Consider the following 25,515-nt stretch of genomic DNA (forward strand, 5'->3'; position numbering starts at 1 on the left):
GCATGTGACAGATGTACATTTTTTTTAAGTTGTTGAGAGGCTAACATTAGCCTTTGTGCCATTCCAACAAGGGCTCTGGTGCGATTGTGCCCCTATCAGTAGCTTCATAATCCAGCCTTAAACTGCGGTGTCTTTTTGGACACTTTGTAAAAATGAATGATAAATTCAACACTGAATGTCTTCTGTGATTATTTATCCATTTTTTGCGTTGAAAACAGTTGTTGTTAGCCTTTGATCGGGATAGAGGCAGAAAAAAGCGCAAAGAAAAGAAAAATAGTAGGGAAGTTGCAGTGGGAATTTTTACTCGACCAATTACAGACATGGCAGATGATTAAAATCACAGACGACCTCCACAGTTATTACAAATCACAAGACAGGGTCAGACAGGAACAAAATCCGGCCATTGCGTTTTTCCTTTTGATCGGCCCACTGCTACTAGTGTCACTGTCACTGGTATCACCTGTTGGGAGGTCTTCAGTAGCAGCCTCTGCTTGCCTCAGTTCTCCACTAGAATCCTCAACGGCCTGCAAATGCTCATCTGCCTTTGACGTAACTCTTCCCTTCTCTGGTGCTGCCGGCAGACTGTTGTGATTATTATCACTGTTGCTTTCATAAACAGTTTCACACTATCAACAGTTAGATTTTTTTTAAATAGCAGCATCAGCCTCAAGTAGTTCTAGTTTCTTTTGGTACTCTAACCTTCTCTGCTCAAGCTTTTTGTTGTTTGGCTCTGTTGCTCATTTTATTTGTAGCCTATTTTTATTTCAATTGGCCCTTCACTAAGTCCTGCAACCCTGGACGCAGACTGACCAATCATAGCATAGCACTGGGCTAACTCAGACCAGGTATAGCCAACTGAATGCCAAACACTGTTCATCTGCACACACTGTGATGCCACACAGCTGGTTCAACATCAGCAAAGTTTCCCTTTATATTCATTGTCTTGTGTGGCGAACTATCTTTGTCTTTTTAACCTGTTGTTGCTGCTGAGTCAGTTTGACATCCTGGATATATCCTTCAAACACAGACTGTAGACCCCTCTGTCTGCTTCTCTCTGGAATCACTGTTTCAGTTTTCCATAAATATGATAATATTTCTTCAGGGAGTGCAGTTAGTTACAGTGTGGGCTCCATGCTTACTCTGACAGCTTGTTGGACCATCACAAAGGGGCGGGGCTTAGCGAAAGGTCAGTTGATCTGCTCTGTCTGCCTGGATTTCATCTATTTCCTGCATCAATTCTTCTGCTTGACCTCTGACATTACATGATGGACCGATCCACTTGAAGGTGTGGGGGAGGTGACAATGGTCGTTACAGCTGCACCCACCTTACAGTATAGAGAGGCTATTGACAATTTGGGGACTATGTAACCCCTAATCAGATAGGCTGCTCCAACATCAAGTGGATCACAGCTGGCAGGTCTCTCTTTTTAACCCTACAATTTTTTTTGTCCAATATTGCAGGGTGTGGCCTGGCAAATGCCACACGGTGGGCCGGCCCATGTGGCATTTGTCAGAATTGCCCGATGGCCAGTCCAAACCTGTCACTAGAGGTGCCCAGATAAACCTAGTCCCATGCAAGTATGGCTTTAGCTTTATGTCTAGGAGCCTGAAACACCTGCGAACAGTCGAGAATAAATCCCAATCAAGACTGTCTTGTTGAGTCTGTGGTTGGCAAGAAGGAGAGGATGGGGAGTTGGTTTGTTTTCTGCTGGACAGTTCTGTTAGCTAAAGACACTCAGCTATAGCACTGCTGCTGTTTGTCTTTATTTCTTTTCTTTGGCTGATGATTTAATTTTAACTACTTTATATATTTTCTTGTCCTGTCTGTGATTATTATCACCTCTTCTCTTCATGTGTCTTATTATGTCTTTTCTGCTCTTTCAACAAGTGAGCTAAATAAAGTGGCTATGACTCAAAGTGACTCACACCTCAATCACTTTCGCATGTGGGCACACAGACACAGACACACACACACACACACACACACACACACAGAAACACACACAAACAAAGACTCTAAGGTGTCCCCAAGCAAAGTAGCAGCTGGTCCCAGCATCGCGTTGCATGTTTTAGGAGAGAAATATCAAGTATCTGAAAAGTTCCCCGAAACGTTTGAAGAGTTGCCTCTGGAGATGGGATACACACACACATACACAAACACACTCACAGAACAGCTCACTCTGACTGTGACTACTGTGGTGTGCCTTACAACTTAATGTAACTTGTAGTTTTCAGGGATGGAGAGAGTACACCTAATGAATGGCTGACCAAGTTCTGGCCTCCCACGCACATACGCACATGCACTCCCGCACTCGACAGGATCAAATGTCCCAAGCTGCTCTTTGTTGAGTTTTGTTAAAATGCCATGATATTTAAACTAAATGCTAAAAATGCCCAGAGCAAAGAAAAACAGCAGCTTGTTAATTATCTCTGTCCTTTCTGCTCGAATGTCTGTTTATAGATCTCGACTCTCTAAACCTCTCCGACAGCCTCTTTCTGAAATTCTTCTGTGTCTCTTTCTCTGAGACTCTGGCCTTTCTCCACAGCTCTTTTCTGCCGCTCTCTCTCAGTCGCCTCTTATGCAACCAGCTCATAAATAGAAAATGGATGTGTCACTCAATTACTGTATTTATGCTGGAAATGGACTACAGGCTTGGGCCAAGGTTTATACCGGAGCCCACACAGGGCTTTAAGCCTTCTTCCATTAACTTTATTTTTACTCCAGTATCAAAACAGGGTGACTCATTCATCTCGGCTGCACAGGTGGGTAATGTGCTGCGCTTTTTGTTCTTTTTTTAGTGCCTGTTTAGCAACTCAAAAATCGATAGATCCGTATCAGACGCCATGTGAAAATAGGAACTGACACATGAGCAAGCATGAACATGCGCCAAGACGTGGGATAACGAAGGTAAGGAAGGAAGGAAAATTCTTTTCATCAAGAGGGAAGCAGGTTCTGCTTTCTTTTCTTTATATGTTCATTTTAGCACACGTAGCAAAGTGTTGGTGACAGGGTACGAACACGTAGGGACCCTTTAGGCCTGCCCAGCAGCTGTGTGGTGTGTGTTTGTTGTTTTAGCTGCTGCTGGAGTTAAATTGGTCCCAATCTCTTCCTGGTTTACGCTGTTTGGCTTCTCCTCAGCCAGGTGGTTCCTGTTCCCTACCTCAATGGTTCTCAACTTTTTTTTAGAATTATGTACCTCCTTTGAATTTTTTTTTTCAGCCAAGTACTGCCTGACCAGTGCAAAACAATTTTGGTTAAAAAAAAAAAATTTGATTCAAGCCTGCGGCAAGCCTAATGTCAAACGTTAAACTGTTTAGTAGTGTTGCGTAGTAGTTTTGATAGAAAATTTTTGAGGGCAGATGGGCCTTTCTTGTCTAGAAACACAAACATTTGTTGCCGTGTCACTGTTTGAAAACTTTGCATTTTATATTGTTTGGCTCATGATCCTTATATTTATTTTTATTATTATCATCATTTTTTAGATAGGACAGTCTAAGTGTGAAAGGCGATGACATGCAGCAAGGGGCCACAGGATGTAATTGAGCCCGTGGCTGGTGCAGCAAGGACACAGCCTTCATATATGGGACGCCAGCTCTACCCGCTAAGCCATTGGCCACCCCTGAGTTTATCATATATACACATTTTTATTGCACTTATTTAAATAAAATTATTTAAGGAATTATGCATGACTGATATGTTTTAGTTAACATTTAAATAACATTAAAATAACATTTTAAAAAAAACTCCCCCTGCAGTACCCCAAAGTACCCCTAGGGGTACCTGTGCCCCCATTTAAGAAACATTGCTCTACCTTTAACCATTCCAGTTACATAGCTCTAGTTAGGGTTCTGTAGAGGAAGAAATTCAAAGGGTAATGATCATTACAAACAGGAAACAATTTTATTCAGCTAGATGAACATGTTACATAATTTTCACGTGTACTTTGTGCATGGAAAAAACATCTACACACATGGCTAGTAACCTACATGTGTAAGTTAAAAGCTTTATTGATTATTTGACTAGTCTCAGTGTTGTAGTTTTGGTAATCATCTGTAACTGTAACATATTACTAAATACAACCTCCTGAATTTTGGGCAGTGACTTCATTTGTCACAGCTTTACTACTGTGTCTAAGAGGGCAAGCAACATAGCGAAGACAGTGATAACTAACTGAATCAAATATATGCTTCATATTTCTTCATTGCACCCAAATAGTAGAGTTTGTTCCAACATTGAGGGGGACACATATGAAACAGGGGATTAGGGGGATACTATACTAGAAAATTATGAGCACCAAACACTGAATTTCCTGCATCCTGATCAATTTTTATGCACAAATTTGTGTATTTTTCTGCAACAATTTATGGCATATGGTGGATTGGTCCCCTACATCCCCCTGAGATCTACGCAGATGATTGTATTGAGCATGCACACACAGCTACAGCACTTAAGAGTGGAACCAGAAGGTAGCTCTGCAATATCAAAGATAATTTGAGGACTTAAATGTATAAATGATTTAACAGGTTACACTAAAAACCTGTCTGATCTCTTGTGTGGTAAATCTATGTCTAGCTGAGTGTTACTCATAAAAATGTTTTCATTAAAACATTTAAATTTCCCTTTAAAAAGAGGCTGAGGCCTTTATTATTTACAGCAGTTCTCAAATAGCACCAAATGCTAATAAAATATCTACTGGAGTTTATAGGGTTCTTTAGCAAAACCACTTTACCCACAACCTTTATGTATGTGTGATTAATTTGTTTTTATTAGTGGAGAAAAACAAATGATTTGCACTGAGCACCAGGAATAACCCTTCAAATTGGTCCTGATGCACAGAAAAGATTAACTCTTGTGAAATGTATAAATTAGAGCTCAATATAAACATTCGGTTGTTTGATAGTTTAGCTCGAGAGGTTAAAAAAAGAAACTTAAAAAGACTTTTTCCATCCCAAAAGACAAGACGCTAATCCTCTCAGCGTGGGATCCAAGCTCATTAAAACACACCACCTCTCTCGTCATGAGAGGACCCGCCACCAGCTGAACTGTGACCCATTTAGGGTGTGACCCCTCCGTCTAAGAAACTGGGCTGCAGAGTCTTTTATTCAACACACCCTGGGAACTAAACCTAAACCCAGCTCTCCTCTCATGTGCGAGCCAAGCGGAGTTTGAATCAGCAGCTGAATAAAAGCCCTTATGTGTTCTTTCAACATTTTAATGGACCAAACCCTTAAGCTACAGCATAACAGCACATTTCAATGTGTGTGTATGTGTGTGTGTGTGTGTGTGTGTGTAGAGGTGGTAGGTTAAAGGGTGGGAGGGGTGCAGGATACAGACAAGGGAGTATGTCCTGCAGTTTGAACAATCACACCCAAGCTTCCACTTTACCTCAGTCAGCCACAGGACATTTCCCTCCTTTAACCTCTCGTTCCCTTTTACTTCCCCTCTCCCTCTCTGCTGTTGCACACTCCTTCCCATTCTTCACGTCAATGTTTTCTCTGTCTGTTTTCCATTTCTCTGTCTCTCATTTTTGCTCTGTAGGTCAATTCTATCGACACTGTCGTTGCTGTATCTGAGTAGGTTGTTCATGGGGGACTTGAAGAACAATTTAAAATCCATAATTGTCTTTTGTCTTAAGTATCTGAATGTATCATTAAAGCCACTAAGTGCTGACTTTGAAAATGTCAGACTTTGTTGAGGTGATATGTCAGCGAGGTAGGAAAGATGTCGTCTTGACTTGCTTAGTTCAGCTTGGTGAAATACTGTTATTACTACCACCACTACCCAGCGACGCATGCTAGAAATCTCTTGAAAGGGTGGTGATTTAAGCTTATTGTGACATTCCTTAGACATGGTGGTGGTGGGTGTTCTATGCACAACCCGGTCTCTCTCCAAAGTCATCGAAATCCAGCGCTTGTGGCATCAGACACTGATGAAAAAGTCATTCTTTAATGTCAGCATGATAGGCAGCCTGTTGCTGTTATAGTTTAATGGCGCTTACCAACATTAAGGGGAATTTAAGACAATGAAAGGTAGGTGGGAGCGGAGGTGGATGGGTCCAACAAACACCAGCTTTTACCTGGTAGAGCAGTATTCGTGTCCCGTCAGATTATAAAGCAAAACCCTGTTCTTTCTTCCTAAACCCAACCACGGGATTTTGTTGCCCAAACCTAACCACTGCATTAATTGTTAAAGGCAACAAAACATCAATTTGCGTTGTTTTATGGTCGTAGTGTGTTTATTTTGAAAGAGACTGTATGTAAACGGTAAATTTACTGTAAAAACAAGTGTATTTTGAAAGAAGACAATGCATGTAACAGGTAGAACTTGACACAGCGTCCCAGAACATCAACAACCAACACACCCAGGGTACCTTTCATGTTGTATCGGACATGGAAAGTCCATGACCAAATGTCGATATGTGACGAGGTCAGAGTGAGAATGTGTTGCTATACAACATACAAGGAAAGGACAGAAACTTTGACATTAGTCAGGAGGTGTGGTTGATCTCATTGCTAGGTATGAGACAATATTTTCCCAAGTATGATTTGTTGTCCTTTAGTAAGCCTTCCAAGTGTGGACTCTAGTGAAATTAAATGGACTTCGTTACAATATGAGACGGCGAAAGTGTTGTAATTGTTAGTGTGATCACTGCTGATGGGAGGTTGAGACAAACCCAAGTCATCTCTGATGCACTGTTACATTTTTCCAGCTGCAAAATATCTTAGTGTTGCGGTCACTTTATTCCTGTCGTTATATCATAGTTGTGTTGGGTGGGAGCATCTGTGATGAAATCAGCCACAAACATTACCACTCAGGGGCCTAAATATGGACAGTGCAGGCAGTGTGGTTGCACTTGGGCCTGAGAGGTGGGGGGCCCATAGAGAAAATGGGCTATTCAACAATGTGTTGGGTGGACAATGGGCCCTCATGAGTGATAGCCTCCTTGAAAATATGACTGTGTTCAAAGAAGAACTCTCTTTAAATTAAAAACAGTGTTATATATCCCCATGAAAAGGAAAACCCATCTCTGTCATGTTTGTGTTTTCTTTACTTGTAAAATAGTCAATAGCATCTATGGCGAAATTAAATGCTCATTCTAGGGCCCATTGTAAGTACGGCACTGTTACCATTGCACAGTCTAATCTGTAGCATTTTATTAACACACTGTCATTCAGCGTTTGGAGAATATTTCTCTTACCTTTTTGTCTTTCCAACATTTTCTTCAGCCTCTTAAAAGTCCTCCTCCCTGCTATCACAGCATTTTGCCTTAGGACATGGATCGACAATCTTTTCTATCAAAAGAGCCATTTTTGGCCAAAACAAAACAAATGAATACATAAAAAATAAAATGCCTGAAGCTGCAAAAAAACATACTTGAGCCTTATAATGAAGGTAAAAAAAAGGGAAAAACGCCAGCACTCTCAAATGTCCTTTTAGTTCAGTTTAATAATCCATCTTATAATGAAGGTAGCACAGCCTATTAAGTCTAAATTAGCCAATAGGTCTAAATGAGCATTCATGAATATGTTTTCACACATGTGGCCACTCTGAATTTGGCTTTTTATGATATTTTGGTTCTTAAACTTTGCAGTGTTGGTGGTGAAAGCAAATGAACCTGTCCACGCACTATTAAAATCAAATTTTTTTCCCCCTTGTTTGGATTTAGAATCCATAGCTAGCTTAATGAGGGCCACTCACTACCAGCCATTGCTATTGAGGTTTGGCACAATTTAGAGGAGAAGGCACCAGGCCGTAGACTGACAAATCACATTTTAGATGACAAAATGTTAAAACATTTTTATATTGAGTGTATAGGCTGCGCAGTTTAAGAATCACTTTTGACCTTCAACAGTGATGAATGATAATAAGAATATTAAAAAACAACGTTATTCATTTCCATATCATTTTTATGAAGTCATAGGGAGCCACTGAAGAGGGGCCAAAGAGCCCCATGTGGCTCGGGCGCCATAGGTTGCCTACCCCTGCCTTAGGAGCTCTCTTAAGGGCCAAGATGCTTTGTCAGTAACTTGTATCTTTACCAGGACTTAACTTAACTTAACGGGAAATTCTTACAAAACGTGATAACTAAGAATTTTCATAGAATTTTGTCACCTGGAGCAACTTTTTGTTCTACAAAGCTTTGTGAATACGGCCTATCCCACTTTACTCCTGATGAGAGGTGGGGTACAAACTGGATGGGTTGCCAGTATATCACAAGGCTGTGTCAGATTCATTTATTAATTTTTATGAATTTATTAATGTTATTTAACCATCATAAGACATTGGCTGCGAGATATAGATCATGAAATATGCATAATGGAAATAATTACCTTCTCACTTCACCTACAAATGAATAGATTTACGAAGTTACGGTCAAACTGGATCCCATATGTATGACAGTCACGGCCACATTTTTTGGAATTGACAAATTAATAGACCCTTTAAAGAATGCCTGGTCTCCTAACCAACTTAAAAATAATGTATTGGAATGTCTCCCAGTTTGATAACGTATACCTCTGTTACACATCCCTTTTTCTCAATGTAAAATAGTTAAAGAAAGCTTTATAGGGAACACACTGTGGACCAATATCATAATAAATTGATTAACATCATTAGGGTATGCAGGAATTGGCAGCTACTGATTGTCAACAGTGTCATCAGCTTGGTGTTTTGCCTCATGATATTTGGGTTTTTCAGCACTGTGTCTGCATTTTTCATAGCATCCTCTTGGATGCATGTTGCTTGTGGTCTGATACGTGGTACTTCTTTATAACTTTACCTGAGCACTGTGGGGGTAAACAAACTTCCCAAACAGAAAAAATAACTAGAAAATAAGAATGAACAGACAAAGGGCAGAGTCCCTGCAGAAAAATACGCTGCTAAACCCCTCTAGTGGGTCATTAGTGATGACTGAGAGGGATTACTTTTGTGTGAGTCTATACGTTGTACTGTACTCATTTAGAAGGACAATGATGACAGGGTGTCCAACAGATCCCTTGTTATGGAGAGGTTGCCATGGGTAACACTAAGGATGCGCTCAATTCAGAATAAGTCTCATCCACACTGACAATTGTCTAACAAGACTTAAGATCCAGTCTCAGTCTCCCCATGAATAGGAACACAGACAACCTGCTGTACTATCAGTACTCTGTCTCTGTGTGTGTTATGATACCTCCCCCTTGTGTTCATGTTTGGTACTAAACCCTACAAGCTGAGGGGAGGATCAGAGGGTGGAGCTCCACCTCACTGCCCACAGGCACAGGTACATTTTTTTCAAAGGCTGTAAGCCAAAGCCAGCAAAGCAAGTGGGGGCTGTCTGGAAGTTGTCAGTGGTGGAAATGAATTCCAGTGCTGTGCAGTAATGACAATGGACGGCACGATGAAGCAGCCAGATGTTGCTCTTCACTAGATGCAAGTTAGATCATAAGGGCCTAACTAACAATGGGGAGTTTTGTGGCTGAGGTGTTTCTGCTCCTGCTGATTTCTGCAGGACACGTTCATGGAGGTAAGACGCTGCAGAGGCAAAATCACTTTTGCTGAGAAGGATTCTGCAGCAACATTATGGTTATGATTTGTTGCATTGCTGTGACAGGACTGGTGATGCTGTAAAATGGTTTTATCTACAGGAGCAGGTTAAACTATGGTTTTTAATTGTCATTTATTATAGTTAACTTTAACATTCTCACACGAGCTGTGGGATCCCATCCATCCCCTTTTCATCCATAGACTTAGGACATAATGATATTGTTGTAAATGCAGTATCATTTGTACAACCTGTGACACTACAGGTGAATAAGGTGTATTTTTGTATTTTCCTGAACTCTTATGTTTAGATATGCAAATAAGGGATTGTGTAATTTGATTTGTGCTAATTTTCATAAATTTCCAAAACATATAACTGCTCACTGGATAAAACCAGGTTCACATTTTTATTTTTATTTATTTATTTATTTTTTTGTTGTTGATATATTAGAGTCAAAAGCAATTTTTGGATACCAGAAAATACTGTCAACAGCCATAAAAAAAACCAAAACAAATTTGGCCATCTTTTTAGGAAAGAAATGTTATACAAATCAGGCTTTGAATGGTATATGAACAAACCCCTCTGTAAAAAAAATATATATAATTAGAATTTTATAAAAATATAAATAATAATACTAAAGCTCTACAATATAGATATAAATAAAACTGGATTTTTGAAAAACTAATTTCAAGAAATTGGCCTTTAAAGATATGTACTGTAAAATCCCATACATTTGTAGACCAAAAATAAGACACTAAAGGTGAATAGGGTAAAAAAAAAAAAAATGTAATAATAGCTATCACAATGAAACTTCCCCAGTTGATTACTTAGAATTAGACATTATATTTTCTAAAATTGTATTTTAAATATGACAAAATTCTTGTTTCATCAAAGGTTTTTTCTGATATTTTATGTTTAAATATGCAATTTATGCATTGTTTAATTAAATATGCACTTTTTTTAATACATTTTCGGAACAGAAATCTAGACTAAAACAAACACCTAAATGTGTATTTTGCACATTTTCTTTCCACTAGTCTAAAGGACAACATGGCAGCAAAACCTCAAAGTTGACCAGTGCATTAAAAAACTGCAGTGTCTCCCCAAGTTATAATGTGTCTGTGACAGTTGTCAGCTTAATGTTTAATCCAGTTTAATATTGTCTGTACACATATGGCAATATGTTGCAGGATACTGGATTACATTTTTGGGTACCTGATCGGATGTCACACTGCTCACCAAATGTCGTTCGAGACAGTTTGGTTTTGTAGGGTTTTTAAGTAGTGATGTAACTAAACACTATCATCATTATCAAGTGGCTCCTTGCTTTTCATTTCATTGCACACTCAAAATCATTATTCATATTATTCTGAGTGTCAAAATGAGCGTTTTATAAGTGTTTCTTAATTACACACTCAACAGAGTTCATTTACCAGCTCTGTATTAGCTCTGTAAGTGGACGTCTCAACCACCACTTCTTATCAAATCTGAATTATTAGCCCCTGAAATATGAACATCTCCTAACACAAGTTGCTGCATGTGCTGGAGCTAACACTCCAGGGCCGTCAGCAACGCCTCAGACATGCGTCTATCCTTACACCTGCTCATGACAGCACATTACAGACCTGCACTCACATTCGAGGAAGATTACTAATAATCCAATGTTCGCTGTTATCATAGAGGCAGATTACAGAGATGGACAGGCACGGGTTATACTGACAGCGGGCTTATAGGCTTTATGCAGAGCGGCATGCTGGGCCAGTCTGCTGACAGAGTGCTTCTCACTGGGACCAGTCTTAGAACACATAGCCTTTATAATAAACATTATTTTGCAGGCAGTGCATTTTCCAACCAGAGATTTAAAGACAATGAAATAGTCAGCCATTATTCCAAATGTTACCAACACAGGCATGAAATAAAAACAAAACAACTCGTACCCCAAATTGTTTTATCTGAAGTCAGTCAACAAAAAAACCTGTAATTTTATAATGAGCAGCATTGGCCGACTTGGCAGACCCCTTTAACCACCTGTCATAAAAACAATATTTAGAGGCTGAAAACTATGTTAAATGTTTAATAGTTATAATTTCCCCACAGGTAAAAAGTCTAGCTTGTGTTGCTGTCTGACTTTTTTCTGTGTGATGAGGAAACATAAATTATTGGTTGTCATGTAATTACACTGCAGAATCGTTGAGCCGTACACTGCAGCTTTTGTGAGTAAATTGTTCATAAAATGTTTCGGCTTGGTTTTTTATCCCCCTCAGGCCAATTCATTTTTTTATTGAGATAAGTGACGATAGAACGAGTTGGTTGTTTAAAATCATTTCTGTGTTTTGCGGATCCTTTTTTTCTTCATTAGAAACATTGAAATACCCCTTTAATTCCTATATTGTGCTCAGTCTCACTGCCAATCCATACTGCTGGACCGCTTAGAGAGTTTTTAGTGTGTCAGCCATCCCCTCCCACACACACACTATTTGACCTCTATTTGTCGTGTGTTTCTTTTTCCACAAATTGACAGTCATTTTAACAGAGTGCTCCATACGGCTGCTTTGTAGGTCAAATCGATTAAAGACTGCTTTACTGTGTTTTTCAGTTACAGACGGGAGTGGTGGGTTTACTGGCTGCACTACAAAATGAAATCACATTGTCATCACATATAAAAACAATTATAAAACACCAGAGTGGAAAAGGGTTCATCAGCTGTACCTAATTTGCACAGAGATTTAGACAAAAGCAGGACGGAGGGATAGTTGGTGGTTGATCCACCACTTTGGTCTAGACTGAAGTATCTCAACCACTAATGAGATACCACGATTCATGGTTCCTGGATAATGTGTCCTAATGATGTTGGAGCCTGACCTTACTTTTCCTTTAGCTGATAAAACTAAGGTTATGCATTTCTCAAATGCTAGAAAGAAGTCTGTGATGTTTTTACTGCTCAGGGAAGTTAGAGGTTGATAATCTTCTTAAAAAGTTGAGGCTGAATTAGGATTTTATTTCAGAAACAAGTCCTGTTTCTCCTTTGTGGCCAGAAAAAGACTTGTTGCTGCCATGTTGTTAACAGTTCTGGTTTATGGTGATTTGTTGTGCATTGTTTGCACATTTACAGTACTGCATATCATAGTGAAGTGAGATCTGTTACAAATTGTAAAACCCTCACTCATCACTGTACGCTTTATTCCAGGGTTGGTTCGTCATCTTTGACCTTTCGTAGGCTCAGTTACTAGTATTTGTTCATTTATAAAGCCTTTGTACATCTGTACCTTGATTGAACAGAGATCTGACTGTAGCTGTAGTCTGAGATCTCAAGACTTAGTTTTGTTGTCTGTTCCTAGTGCACGGACTGAGCTGGGAAAGAAAGCTTTTATGTGCTGTGCCATAACCATGTTAGCATACTTTGGTTTAAGACCAAATACCTGCAAGACTAATGACATTCACATCAGCCTCAGCGGTAGTGTTCAGTGCTAATTGGCAAATGTTAGCATGCTAACATGCTAAACTAAGATGGCTATCATAATAAACATTATACTTCAGCATGTTAGCATGATGATGTTTGCATTGCACTCCACAGGCATGGCTTTATAGACATATAATGTTGTTTTATTGTTCCAAATTCAAACTCAGCCCAGCCACTGGAAGGAAGTGTTTGCATTGTATGGTTCTGCAAACAATGCATATGTTACAGTTGTACGTTTCATACATGACATCAGACATTCCTAAAGTGATGAAGTTCTGATTATATGTATGAGTTGACTTAGTCATCGCCAAGCTGCAGACCAATGTCCAAGACCAACAGACAACCAAACTAGTTGTTCCTTAGATATCAGCCGGCATGTCCAGGTGTGATTGTGCCACCAAAACCTGGTATTTTAAGCCAAAACATGATCTTTTACCAACCATAACCAAGTGGTATTTGTGCCAAAACATAACCACACATTAACCACAGCACTGGTAAACATAAAGAAACATAAAGTTTCAACAAATCTGCTACAAATAACAAATATTACATATCTGTAGTTTGCTGAAACATACAATGCCAACATTTACTCTGGCGATTGAGTCATGAAACTAGCAGTATAGTTGGATAGTTGATATCCAGCATGAAGATGCAATACCAATATAATATCAATATGATGGCCATGAAAGAATTTTAATAGTAATGGTTTACACACTCTCATTTCTATGTGGATCATGGGTTCCCAGTTTGAGTTAGCTAAATGTGCTGTACGTGCAATGCCCACCTAAGTTTTACGTCAGCTAATGACACAGTTTTTCCTTTCAGAGAATCTCTGTCACTGAGTAAGTTTTTGCACAACTAAATGTCTAGTCTGCGTCATCTGGGTCAGCGGTGAAGTCTAATTAGCATCACACATTTCAGGATGGCCTCTCCAGAATGCATTAGTTGTCATTAATTGAATTCAGATAGCAGGTGTAAAGTGCAGAGCAGACACCACATTGACAAACCACTCAATACAGATTAATGGAATAACCTTTGCTGGGTGGTCACTGAGCATTCATTTAATTTTGCAGGGTGACTTAGCATACAGATATAACTGAGACAGTAAATTAAAAAATATATATGAACAAATTTCCAGCTTGCTCTTTTATGACTAACCCTCACTGCTCATTTGTTCTGCAAATTTTATCTTGATGGAAAACTACTCTGACTAAAGCTAAATCTGTCTTCTCCTTCATTTTTGTAGTGTCGTTCTATGGTGATGGCTACATTCACCTGCGGACAGTGGAGACATCCATTCAGACCTTACTCCATGTACGATTTAGAACCTCCAGTCAGGCGGGGATGCTGTTTTTGGCAGCTGGACCCAGAGACTACTTGCTGCTGGAGCTGGTCTCTGGGCGCCTGCAGGTAGGCTAAAGCACATGTTAGGATAGTAGCACTCTGGTCTAAATCAACTGACAGGACGTGTTTATTGTTCATTTAAAAGTACACAAATGTTATAACAGTTTTCTTTTGACCATTTGAACTTTAGTAATATGAATAAAATGTGTCAAAGTAAAAGCTGTCCAGAGGGTTTCACTCAAAGATACCTCACACCTCTAAATCAAGAGAAAATATTCGTCCCTTGGGCCATTTTAGCTCATGTGTATTGCCATTTACTATCCTGAGGAAAGACAGAGAGAAGCCTGAACACACACAGCTCGGTGTCAGATTGCTCACAGAGAGAAAAAAAAATAACCCCCCCGGCCCTTTCAGAACAAGTTCGTTCATGACCAAGGCTAAGAGAGAAGACCACAATAGTTTAATGAGAACTCCATTGCAAAGGGAGCTGCTCATGAAATAGTCTGGTTGCATTTGTGTGGAATAGCCCAATGCTTTGAACTGCAGTTAACAACGCCCTTGATTCTGTTCTCAGTTGCACACATTCAAGATCTCATCACCATGCTATGCCTGCTTTTATGTGTTTGGCTTTCCTCAGCTCTTTGTCTTACTTTATTAAAGTTTTGGCTCGGGAAAAAAATGGAAAGACTCTTGGTTATCACCTTTTATTCCTCATTTCCTCTTTCTCTCCTCACCTCCCCCTTCACCCCATTAAGGTACGTCTGGACCTGGGCTCAGGTGAGCGTTCACTACGCTCAGAAAAGGGCATCCATCTTAGTGACCTGGCGTGGCACTCCATGGAGCTGACCCACAACCACCATACTGTCAACATGACCGTGGACCGGAACTCTCATACCAGCCTCCGTATGCCAGGACCGGATCTGGAGCTCAGTGTCGAGGACGGGCTTTTTGTCGGCAGGATAGCCGGGCTGAACCATCCATACCTTCTCAACATCTCTACTGGATTTAGAGGTTGCGTAGATGAAGTTGTGTTCAATGAACATAACCTGTTGTCCAGCCTGAGGCCTTATTCTGGGTACAAGAGCATCCACGAGGTATCTCTGGGCTGCAATCCGCAGTTTTCTGCAACAGAAGAAGATCCTGTCAGTTTTTTCAGCTCTAAAGCCTTTATCGCTCTCCCGCCATGGGAAGGGCCACAGGAGGGGGTGTTTGAATGTGAACTTTACCCCTCTGCAAGAGAAGAAGATGGCATGGTCCTGTATAGCTCTGGCAACGACGGAGGGTTTGTTGCTGTAGAGATAAGAGAGGGTAACATTTTGGCAACGATAGGAAATGGAGAAGGTACTAAGACTGAGCTGCGTTCTCTAACACATGTTCACAGCAACCACACGTGGTATCCCATCCAGCTGCACCTGCTGCCCAACAGCGTCCAGCTGAAGGTGGGGGAGGAGTTGATCAAGGCCATGCTGAGTCTGGAGCTCCAGGTCATCCAGCTCACAGGGCCTCTCTTCCTGGGAGGGCTGGACGAGGAAGCCCGGGGCGAGGCAAGGCGAGCTGGGCTGATATCGTCTGTGTCAGGGGGGCAGCCGGCTGGGCGAGGAGGCTCCTTTAAAGGTTGCCTCCGGGAAATTAAAGTGAACACTCAAAGAACAGGACTACCTCATGCTGCCGTCACCAAGGACATCACTGTGGGCTGTAGGACAGGGCAAGATCCAGATGAAATCACCACCACCAACCCAACAGAACGTCCTGAGTCAGATGTTACGACCACACGACCATTTACCAACAATAAGAAGTACCCTAACTTTCTGTTGCTGAGAAAGCTAGACGTTGTGGAGGGAGGTCGGGCACCACTGGAGCCTAAACACTTGAGGGTAGGACTGATTGTCTCCTGCTGATACATAAATGTCAGTAAAAATAACATGGGAGTTGTGTAGTTTTCACATAATAACATAAATATATACGCCAGTTAATCTTTGCACTCCCCTTTAGGTGAATCTGGATTTTCGGAAATTGGGCATTCGCCCATCCCAGATGATGTTTCGCATCGAGGGGCAGCCTGTCCACGGCCAGCTTCGGCTAGACCTCAGTCCTGACACTACTGGGATATTGGGCAAAGGCAAGGAGAGGAATATCACAATACGAGCAGAGGACGTCGACCGAACTTTTAGTATGCTGGACCTGTGGCTGGGCCGGGTGATATACGTTCATAGTGGGTCAGAAGACGAGCATGATTTCTTCATGTTTTCAGTCTTCTGCAGCAGCAAAAAGGAGCTTCCTGCATTTCTTAGGGGCAACCGCCTGCACCGATTTGATATCAGCATCAGTCCTGTTAATGATGCGCCTGTGCTCAGCCTGCCGGAGGGAAACCTTTTCAGCATGCTGGAGAATTCAAAACGACAGGTAGGTATAGGTGAACTCTTGGATGCTACATGTAAGTGATTTAAATATAAAATAAAATATTAACACAACCACAATGTCCCCAGCTGACAACAGATGTGCTGAGGGTGTTGGACCCTGACAGCAGTCCTGCAGAGCTGGTGTTCAGCTCCTTGGGAAACCTCAACACTGAGGCTGGACACCTTGAGCACCAGGATTACCCTGGCAGGTTTGTGCTATGGCATGTGAGGACTTACAGTACCTTGCAAATCTTCTTACAACTAGTCATAGATGTCTGTTGAAGCAGCGGCTGAGGTTGTGAAGTTGTTATGTGCTATGCAGAAATGGTTAGCCCTTAGCCTAACAAGCAGAGGTAGGATCAGAACATGGAAGTTAACAGGATTGCATTTATCTTCCAGGGCCATTAACTTGTTCTCCCTGAATGATCTGGAGGAGGGTAAGATCAGCTTTGTCCACTCTGGGGTCTCCACCTCCCGGCTTGCACTCAGGGTCAGCGATGGGCTGAAGGTAAGTGATTTACTCCTTTTCATCTAATCTCTTCATTCTCCTCTCATCTCCTCCCTTGTTTCCTCTCCCTTTATCTCATCTTATCTTTTCTTCCCTCTCCTCTCCCAGTTGAGCAACACTGTAGTTTTGAGGATTATGGCAGTGCCACTCGAGCACAAACTGGTGAATAACACTGGACTGGAGGTGAACCAAGGCGGGGCTTCCATCATCACAAACGTTCACCTTGCAGTACAAGTTAATGTAGATGATCAGGCGGTGGAAATCCACTATGATGTTATAGAGTTGCCACGATATGGTGAGCTCCAGCGGTTGCACTCCAGCGGCGACTGGAAACCGACAACTTCCTTCTCACAGAAGCTTCTAGAAAAAGAACGGATCCGATACCTCAGCACTTACCATGGCCTTCAAACTCAGAACAACGTCACTGATAACTTCAAATGTAAAATTAGCATCAGTTCACAGGCTACTGAGGAGGTTGATTTCCACATTGCGGTACGCTGGATCCACTTTAAGGTCACACGCAGCAAGATGGAGGTTAATGGTGTTCAGACTGCTGCTATCACTCCAGAGGAACTCCATGTAATTTCAAAAGGTATTAAACTCAACGAGAGCGACCTCTTCTTCAGGCTCCTGACAGTACCAAAGAAAGGGCAGCTGTTCCTCAGTAACAAAGTTCTACAAAAAAACTCAACCTTCAGCCAAAAGAATATCACAGATGGCTTGATGAAGTACGAGCTTCTCAACAAACTGAACGACGACACAAGAGACACGTTCAGCTTTCAGGTGTTTTCAGCACATGCCAGCTCAACAGCTTACGACTTCAGAGTCAACATAAAAGCTGAGTCGACTGCAATCAATGTCGTAAACAAAGGCCTTTCAACGCTGGAAGGAGGAAGTAAAGTCATAAGCAAAGATGTTCTGTTCACTCACACAGCAAGTAATCGGGAGGTCCACTACAGTATTACAGTGAGCCCCAGGCACGGGTACATAAGGAGGATCAACCTCTCCAACTCAACTTCCATTAACGACAACATTGTGGTGTTCACAAATCAGGATATCATTGAGGAGAGGATCATGTACGTTCATGATGACAGCGAGACCAAACAGGATTCCTTCACGTTTCAAATTATGGTTTACAAACCGCACAAACGCAGTGGCAAGAAGGAGGATAAAATCACAGCCGAACACACCTTCAATATCTCTGTGCAGCTCGTCAACGATCAGAGACCTGTCAGGGTTGTCGATAAAGTTTTCCACGTGGCCCGTGATGGGCAGAGGTTGGTGACGCTGAATGACTTGCGTTACCGGGACGATGACTCAGACTTTGAGGATAGCTGGTTGGTGTACACGCGGAGGGGGATACCCATGGGAGAGCTGGTGCTGGCCAGCGATACCAGTCACAAGCTTTACGAGTTCACACAACGGGACCTCGAGCAGGTTGGCACAATTTATTTGTGAAAATTTTTGGTAATCCAGATGGTAGAATATTTAGAATCACAAAGTCAAAGGTTGGTCTTCACATGTCACACGACCCTCATGTGATCTTTAGTGTCTGACTGATCACAAAATAGGTTAAACCTCGTACACTCCCTTTCCACCAACATGAAACAGGTTCATCCAGTTCCTGCACCTGATTTTGAACTCTTCAGAGTGGGGATGCCCTGATCACGTTTTTTTCCCTGTGATCTCGATCCAAGTCATTTAATATTGAGTATCTGCCAAAACCAAGTCCCGATCTGATATTTCTGCTTTCTTAGATAATACAGCTGCACAGTACATTAAACTTATTAAAACCAGTCCAATGTGTATTCTGACAACTGAAAAGCTCTGCAATGCGTCAAGAGAAAAACACTGAATCCAGACTGTACCTTAATGTTTATCTCTTTGTTTATTTTTACAAAATAAGTAAATAGGTCTAAAATAACAAACCCACCCTTCAACCTTTTTGGCCTCAGACATTGTCTCAAGGAATGTCCTATTTCCTTTAAGAGAATGGCCCCATGGTGCTGCAGTGGTTAGCATTGTTGCCTCACAGCAAGAGGGTTCCTGGTTCAAACCTGAGGTGGGGTGCAGGAACCCTGGGGTGGGGGAGCCCCTCAGCGAGCCTGCGTGTCATCGTGGGTCTTTTCCTGGTTCTCCGGCTTCCTTCCACAGTCCAAAGACATGCAGGTTCATTGGTGACTCTAAATTGGCCATAGGTGAGAGCTTTAGAGACAAGGTCAAATCCTTCATAGTTCCTCGCCTTGTGCACACCTGGCCAATTGCTGCATAAAGTGGATGTGCATGTCAAATTATCGGTTTGTAAAGTTGCATTCCCCCAGTTTCAATGTTACAAAGGTGTGAAGAGACGCTGCACTTTAAAATAACACATCCAGCTGCCTTTGACCACTTGATCCTCTGTTGCTTTGACGGAATAATACTGGTGGTGTATGCTGATGTTTTTACTTCTTCTGTCTTCATCTCCTTTTCTTTACTCTCAGAAAAAAGTGTTGTTTGTCCACAGAGGAGTGAGTTATGGGCGTTTTGTGCTTTTCGTATCAGATGGGAAACATTATGTTTCGACCCTGCTGGAGGTGAGTATATTGTCTTTTATTTATTTATTCATGTTTCAATTGTGTGTGACCGTTTCTTTTAAGTGGTAAATTACAGCTTCTTCTACAAATGACTTGCTGGTAATTAAACATCATGAGGTATAACTGGTTGATGCAGGTGATGGCCCAGGATCCTTACCTTCGAGTCGAGAATAACACCGGCCTCATGGCCCAGCGAGGAGGGGTCACAACCTTGACCTCAGCTAACCTCAGCATCTTCAGCAACCTCGACATCCGAGACCCACAGGAAGTGACATTCGAGGTCTTCCTTCCACCCAAACACGGTGTGCTCTGCTTTAATGATGGAGATCGCGAGACTGTAACAGAAGCAGATGTGATTACAATATTCACCCAGCAAGATTTGTTGGCGGGGCGCCTGGTGTATCACCACGACGGCAGCAACGAGTTGTCAGATGGGTTCAATGTGACTGCAAGAGCGAGGGAGAAGACAACAGAAAGGCGCCTGGACAGAGGGAGGAGGGAGGTACATCTGGACATCGGAGTGGCAGTAAAAATCTACCTGGAGAGTCACCAGAGGCCACCAACGGTCATAAGTAACCGTCCGGTGGTGGTAGAGGAGGGACAGAGTGTCTCCATAACCAAGGAGCACTTAGAGGTAAGCCAATAACCATAAATTGCTTGGTCACTTTCAGCCTGTTTGTGTCTGATATTGCAAGATAAGTTTCTTGCATCTAGGCTTTTGCAAGATTTATTGTTTATTGTCTGTAACTGTGATCATATTTTGGGGATTTTATGCAGACTGGTTTCTAAGTCATATATTTTCCAAGTTCCAAGAGTCAGACTTCTCAATAATGATGAAATGAAAGTGACAGTTTCACTGTGTCTTTAAATGCAGTCCAGTGATGTCATCTATACAAAATGTCATGGGATTTTTCCAGATCTAAACAGACAAAATAATCTGTTAATATAATAAAGTCTTGTAATGCTCATAATTATGTCCTGTTTTGTTTGAACAGGTGGTTCATGAGGACAGCCAGCCCTCAGAGATAGTTTTTACTGTCCAAAGTCCTCCTGCCCTGGGCGTCCTTCAGCTGCTTTCCCCAGACGACAAGCACCAGGACAAAAATGGAGAACAGCAGCACGTCTATCAAGTACAGCCAGCTGTAGGTTTAAAGCTGAGTAGAACAGAAAGTTGGTGCATTTTTGTCACCAGCTACCTGCAAAGTAGTTTTTTGACTTAGAGATTTCTGCGTTTCCGTTTTAGTCCTCGCTTGTCCCTCTTCTTTAAAGTAGGTAGGGCTCAGCTGGAAAATAAATAGTAACTCAGGAGGTTTGCTTTCCAAACTTTGAAGGGATACTTAGGATTTTTTGAAGTGGGGTTGTATGAGGAACTTATCTATATTACCGATAGTAGATGTCAATCAGCACACCCCCAGTTTGGAGAAGCAGATGGAAGTACCGACAGGGAAGCTAAGTAATGTACTGCAGCAACAAAACATATTTTAGCCACTTAAAAAGAATCTATAAAAGCTTAAGTGTACGCTATATTGAGAAGATTTTCACTGCTTTACCTTGCCACAGAAAGCCCTTTCCTATGGTGAAGCCATTAATGGCTTCAGCTCCCCATCCATGCTCTCACTGCCAGACTCCATTGAGAAAAACAGTAATTTAAGCTCACTGAAAAACAGGAGCTGCTGGTCTACCACTGCTTTGATTGTTAGTTAGTTTGTGTTATTGTGTGACTTTGCTGAATCTAAACTAATCCTTTAGAACACCAAAGTCACACAATAACACAAACAAACTAACTGATCAAGGCAGCAGTAGACCAGCAGCTCCTGTTTTCAGGTATGTTAAATTACTGTTTTTCTCAATGGAGTCTGGCTTTGAAGAAAGCGATATTATGGCTCCAGTTTGCTGTTGAAAACAGCTGTCTGATGGCAAAGTAAAACAGTGAAAATATTCTAAATAGATGGGACTTAAGGTGGGACTTTTTTAGGAGGCTAAACTATGTTTTGTTGCTGAGCCCTCCTCAGCAGTGCATTGCTTAGCTTCTGTGGTTGTACTCCTGCCTGCCTACTATATGTAATACATTGACTATGGGTAAGTACCTTGTACAAACCCACTTTAAAAGATTAAAACTGTCCCTGTTGCTTATTTAGTCATTCATATTCAATGGTAAAAAGACATACAAAAGATTTACAGCCCAATTTTCAATGGCCTTAATGATAGCTGGCCACAAACCCACCCACAAAGCCCTGTAGTGTGAAAGGGAATGCACTGTTGGGTGATAATTTTTGGTTTTAGCACTTTAAGTTACCCCTAATCACATTCAGTCATTTTGCCACAACTTTAGAACCAAGAAAAAACGAGACTCATTTCACATATTTCTTTCTAATTCATATTTCCTGTCACTCTCCCCTCTGATCAATCAAAATAGAAGCAAAACTGGCCCCCAAAAGTTGCACACTGATGAGATGCTCTGCCCTATTCCTCCACACAGAGCACCAGAGAGCAGCCAACAATTTCCTTCACCCAGGAGGACCTCAACCAGGGACTGATCATCTACCATCAGCAGGCTGCAGGACTCACCAACGACTCTGTTCTGTGGGAGGCAACCAACGGGGTCACAAAGGTCGGACCAATCAGGCTGGAGTTTGACATCATCCCTATCCTGCTCCCTTTACAGGTACAGAATGTCTAGAAGCTGGATGACCTGGAAAAGAAAAGAATTGCATGAAAATGGAGATAAATTATTTTTTTCTCAACCAAAGGATTATACAGGAATCAGCTGATCAGGTAGCCAGTCAGTACTATCATCTGTTCTGTAGGTGTCTGACTTGACCCTTGATGAGGGGTCGTCCCTGCCGTTGACCTCTGACATCATCAAGGTGGCCAATCATCACTTCTCAGGGATGAACTTCCTGTACCAGGTCATCGTTCCACCGCGATACGGACACTTGGAGCACAGCCGGATCCCAGGGATGCCCATCACTGCTTTCACTCACACTGAGGTTTGACTGAGCTCACACACATGCACACACACATGCGCGCGCACACACACACACACACACACACACACACAGGACATTTTTTATTTTTTGTTTGGACTCTTGTTCTTTTGAAAGGGGTAATTAGGAAGATTTATATTCTAAAGAGTATTTAGATAAGTAGTAATTTTAGTGTGTATAAAGCCAGCGTATATTTACATCTAATTGGGTGAGTTAAGAATTTATTTTAACCAAACCAGAGTTAGTGATTGTTGGAACAGTGGAAAGACAACAATCTTTGTGGGGTTTGTTTTTTTTTTGCTTCTGTTGACTTTTAATAAAAGTGTGTTTCATGGTACTAAAATTATTGTTTATTTAAATGGAATCTGGTTGAAATGGCACTGGCATTTTCAGGGCTTTTTCTGGTTAAACAAAAAGGATCTTACCCAGGTAGCCAAAATGACCTGTCCCAGAATCAGCCTGAAGTGGGCATGCTGGATGAAATTAGCTAGGTCGCATCCGGTTGCCCAAATCAGCTGAGGCTTGGCATCAATGACGCCCCAGAATCAGGCCAAATCAGCCTGTTATCAAATATGACCTGGCCCAGCATTGGCCCAAACTCAGCATGCTGGATGAAATTAGCTGAGCCCCGTCCAGTTGCTCGACTCGGCTGAGACTCGGCATGAATGACACCCAAGAATCGAGCCAAATGAGCTGGCCCAACTTCAGATGCCGTCACAGCCATCACCGGGGACTCTTTAACAAAAAGTTCTATCTCTGAAGGGTTCCTTTCTATAAGCTGTCAGACATGTACAACAATAATCTGAATGTGTCAGTGGCAAAAACAGCAACTTTTAGTGGACTTATGTTGACAGAGCAAACATGCCCCGAATGGTTACATTGCAGACTGTTTTGCTGCTGCCATCTGCAGCGTTCTCACTCAATACTGGACCAATTTCAAAAAATGTTGGTTCCAGGTTGAAAAATACAGAACATACCTTTAATTTTAGTGTTTGTATGCTTTCAGGAAATGATATTCAGCTCTGTCAAAACACACAATTTTCCTGTTTTGTTTCTTCATTTTCAGCATTAGACTTCTAGGTCACAGGGAGTTACGACAATGACTGCTTCATGATTTGGAAATCACAAACTCTGACAGATTTTTACCATTAAATTTAATGGACAACACTCATCTCTGTGTGGTTACATGTTCACTGTTGATTTTCTTGCTGCTGTGTGATCAGGGTCATGCTAGAATAAATCTTAACAAGAATCTTCTTCATCCCGCTTCTTTGTCCAGGTGGAACGCGAGTACATCTCCTATATCCATGACGGCAGCGACACACTGAGAGACAACTTTACCATTGTGGCCAATCAGACAGAGATCAGGAAGCACAGTCTGCCCTGCACGGCTCACATCAACGTCACACCTGTGGATGATGAGACTCCTGTTGTTACAACCAACAAGGGTCTGAAGGTGGGGAGTGATGACATACAAACATAGGACACGTTCATAAGAAGCAGACACTGTGATTGTTTTGCTAAATGAAGCTTCTTCTGGCTCCAGCTTCATTAGTGCACAGACATTAACAGTGGTATTGATCTTGGAGTCTCTCAGTACCAAAGTGAATGAGTTTATATCCCAAACTAAAGTTAATAGCCCTCCTGTCCTCTTGTTTCCTCAGGTTTGGGTGGGTTCAGTGACAGAAATCACCACAGATGATCTCAGTGCAGAGGACCCGGACACTCCTGATCCTGAGGAGCTGGAGTTCATCGTCACACCGCCCAGCAACGGCCACCTCGCCCTGAAGAGCGCCCCCTCCAGGCACATCCTGAACTTCACCCAGAATCACATACAAACAGGACAACTGATGTTTGTGCACAGTGGTGAGTACATTTTGATATCTGCTTTTAGACCCACTGATGACTCTGGAATAAGTGAAGAAATAACCCCTCCTCTGTCTTGATGTTTGACCTCGTTGTCTTGCAGGTGCTTTATCGGGTGGCTTTCACTTCCAGGTGAACGATGGCGTGAACTTCGCCCCTCGTCAGATCTTTAGCACAACTGCCCACTCTCTGGTCCTCACCCTGCAGAGAAATCATCCCCTGGAGGTCTACCCAGGTAGAGTCTTACAATGAAAAGCCTGGTTTGACACTCTGTGTTTGTAAGTTAGCTAACTAAAGTATAGTGATTGGTGATAGGAGAGGTTCTCAGACCGGCTTTTCCCTGCTCAAGTACAGTACGTACAGGTGAAACCAGCCTGTAGATGCATCACTTCTCAACCTGGGAATTCAGACCACTCTTCAGGGTCATGACAAGATTTATTAGATGAAGTTCATTACCATCAATGTGTCCACTTTCTTGCCCATTTTTAATGAAAGTGTTTAATAGTTTGTAGCCTCATTCCTCTTGCAATTGTTGATGAGATGAAACCTGAGATGGAAAGCTAAATGTAGTGCAGTTATATAACAATGACACTGGGTGGCCTCGCTAGTCCGAGCATTATGTTGCTGCATTATGTTCCTGCCTACACAAACAGATTACAATACCTCTGTGCCCAGTCAGTGCCAGGCTGATAGTGCCACTTTCCACTCACTTATCAGTCATTTCTCTGGTCAAGGTTACATAAGCGAACCTGTTTATGAAACACTTAATGCTGTAGTTGTTGATTTCTTTTTTATATATCTCTAACAATATGTTCTTTGTCTGTTTTTAAAGGAATAATTTGTATGTCAGTCAC

The 25,515-nt window shown here is 41.8% G+C and overlaps 1 protein-coding gene across 4 annotated transcripts in view; it reads left to right on the forward strand.

Annotated features, from left to right (window-relative positions):
• Window positions 1-25,515, forward strand: part of LOC125878574 (chondroitin sulfate proteoglycan 4-like) — a 70,851-nt gene that overhangs the window by 39,303 nt on the left and 6,033 nt on the right. For 2 of the 4 annotated variants that reach the window (XM_049559864.1, XM_049559863.1), the window contains 14 exons: window positions 14,231-14,394; window positions 15,084-16,202; window positions 16,321-16,731; window positions 16,815-16,936; window positions 17,127-17,235; window positions 17,344-18,672; window positions 19,716-19,808; window positions 19,945-20,442; window positions 20,804-20,950; window positions 22,288-22,473; window positions 22,616-22,798; window positions 24,075-24,251; window positions 24,460-24,661; window positions 24,765-24,896. In XM_049559864.1, coding sequence (XP_049415821.1) covers window positions 14,231-14,394; window positions 15,084-16,202; window positions 16,321-16,731; window positions 16,815-16,936; window positions 17,127-17,235; window positions 17,344-18,672; window positions 19,716-19,808; window positions 19,945-20,442; window positions 20,804-20,950; window positions 22,288-22,473; window positions 22,616-22,798; window positions 24,075-24,251; window positions 24,460-24,661; window positions 24,765-24,896 — 4,872 coding nt within the window. Of the gene's footprint in view, window positions 1-9,412; window positions 9,507-14,230; window positions 14,395-15,083; window positions 16,203-16,320; window positions 16,732-16,814; window positions 16,937-17,126; window positions 17,236-17,343; window positions 18,673-19,715; window positions 19,809-19,944; window positions 20,443-20,803; window positions 20,951-22,287; window positions 22,474-22,615; window positions 22,799-24,074; window positions 24,252-24,459; window positions 24,662-24,764; window positions 24,897-25,515 lie in introns of those variants that run through there. The other 2 variants (XM_049559862.1, XM_049559866.1) reach the window with 2 other exon arrangements.

This window comes from Epinephelus fuscoguttatus, linkage group LG18, assembly GCF_011397635.1.
Source record: "Epinephelus fuscoguttatus linkage group LG18, E.fuscoguttatus.final_Chr_v1".
NCBI classification, from domain to species: Eukaryota; Metazoa; Chordata; class Actinopteri; order Perciformes; family Serranidae; genus Epinephelus; species Epinephelus fuscoguttatus.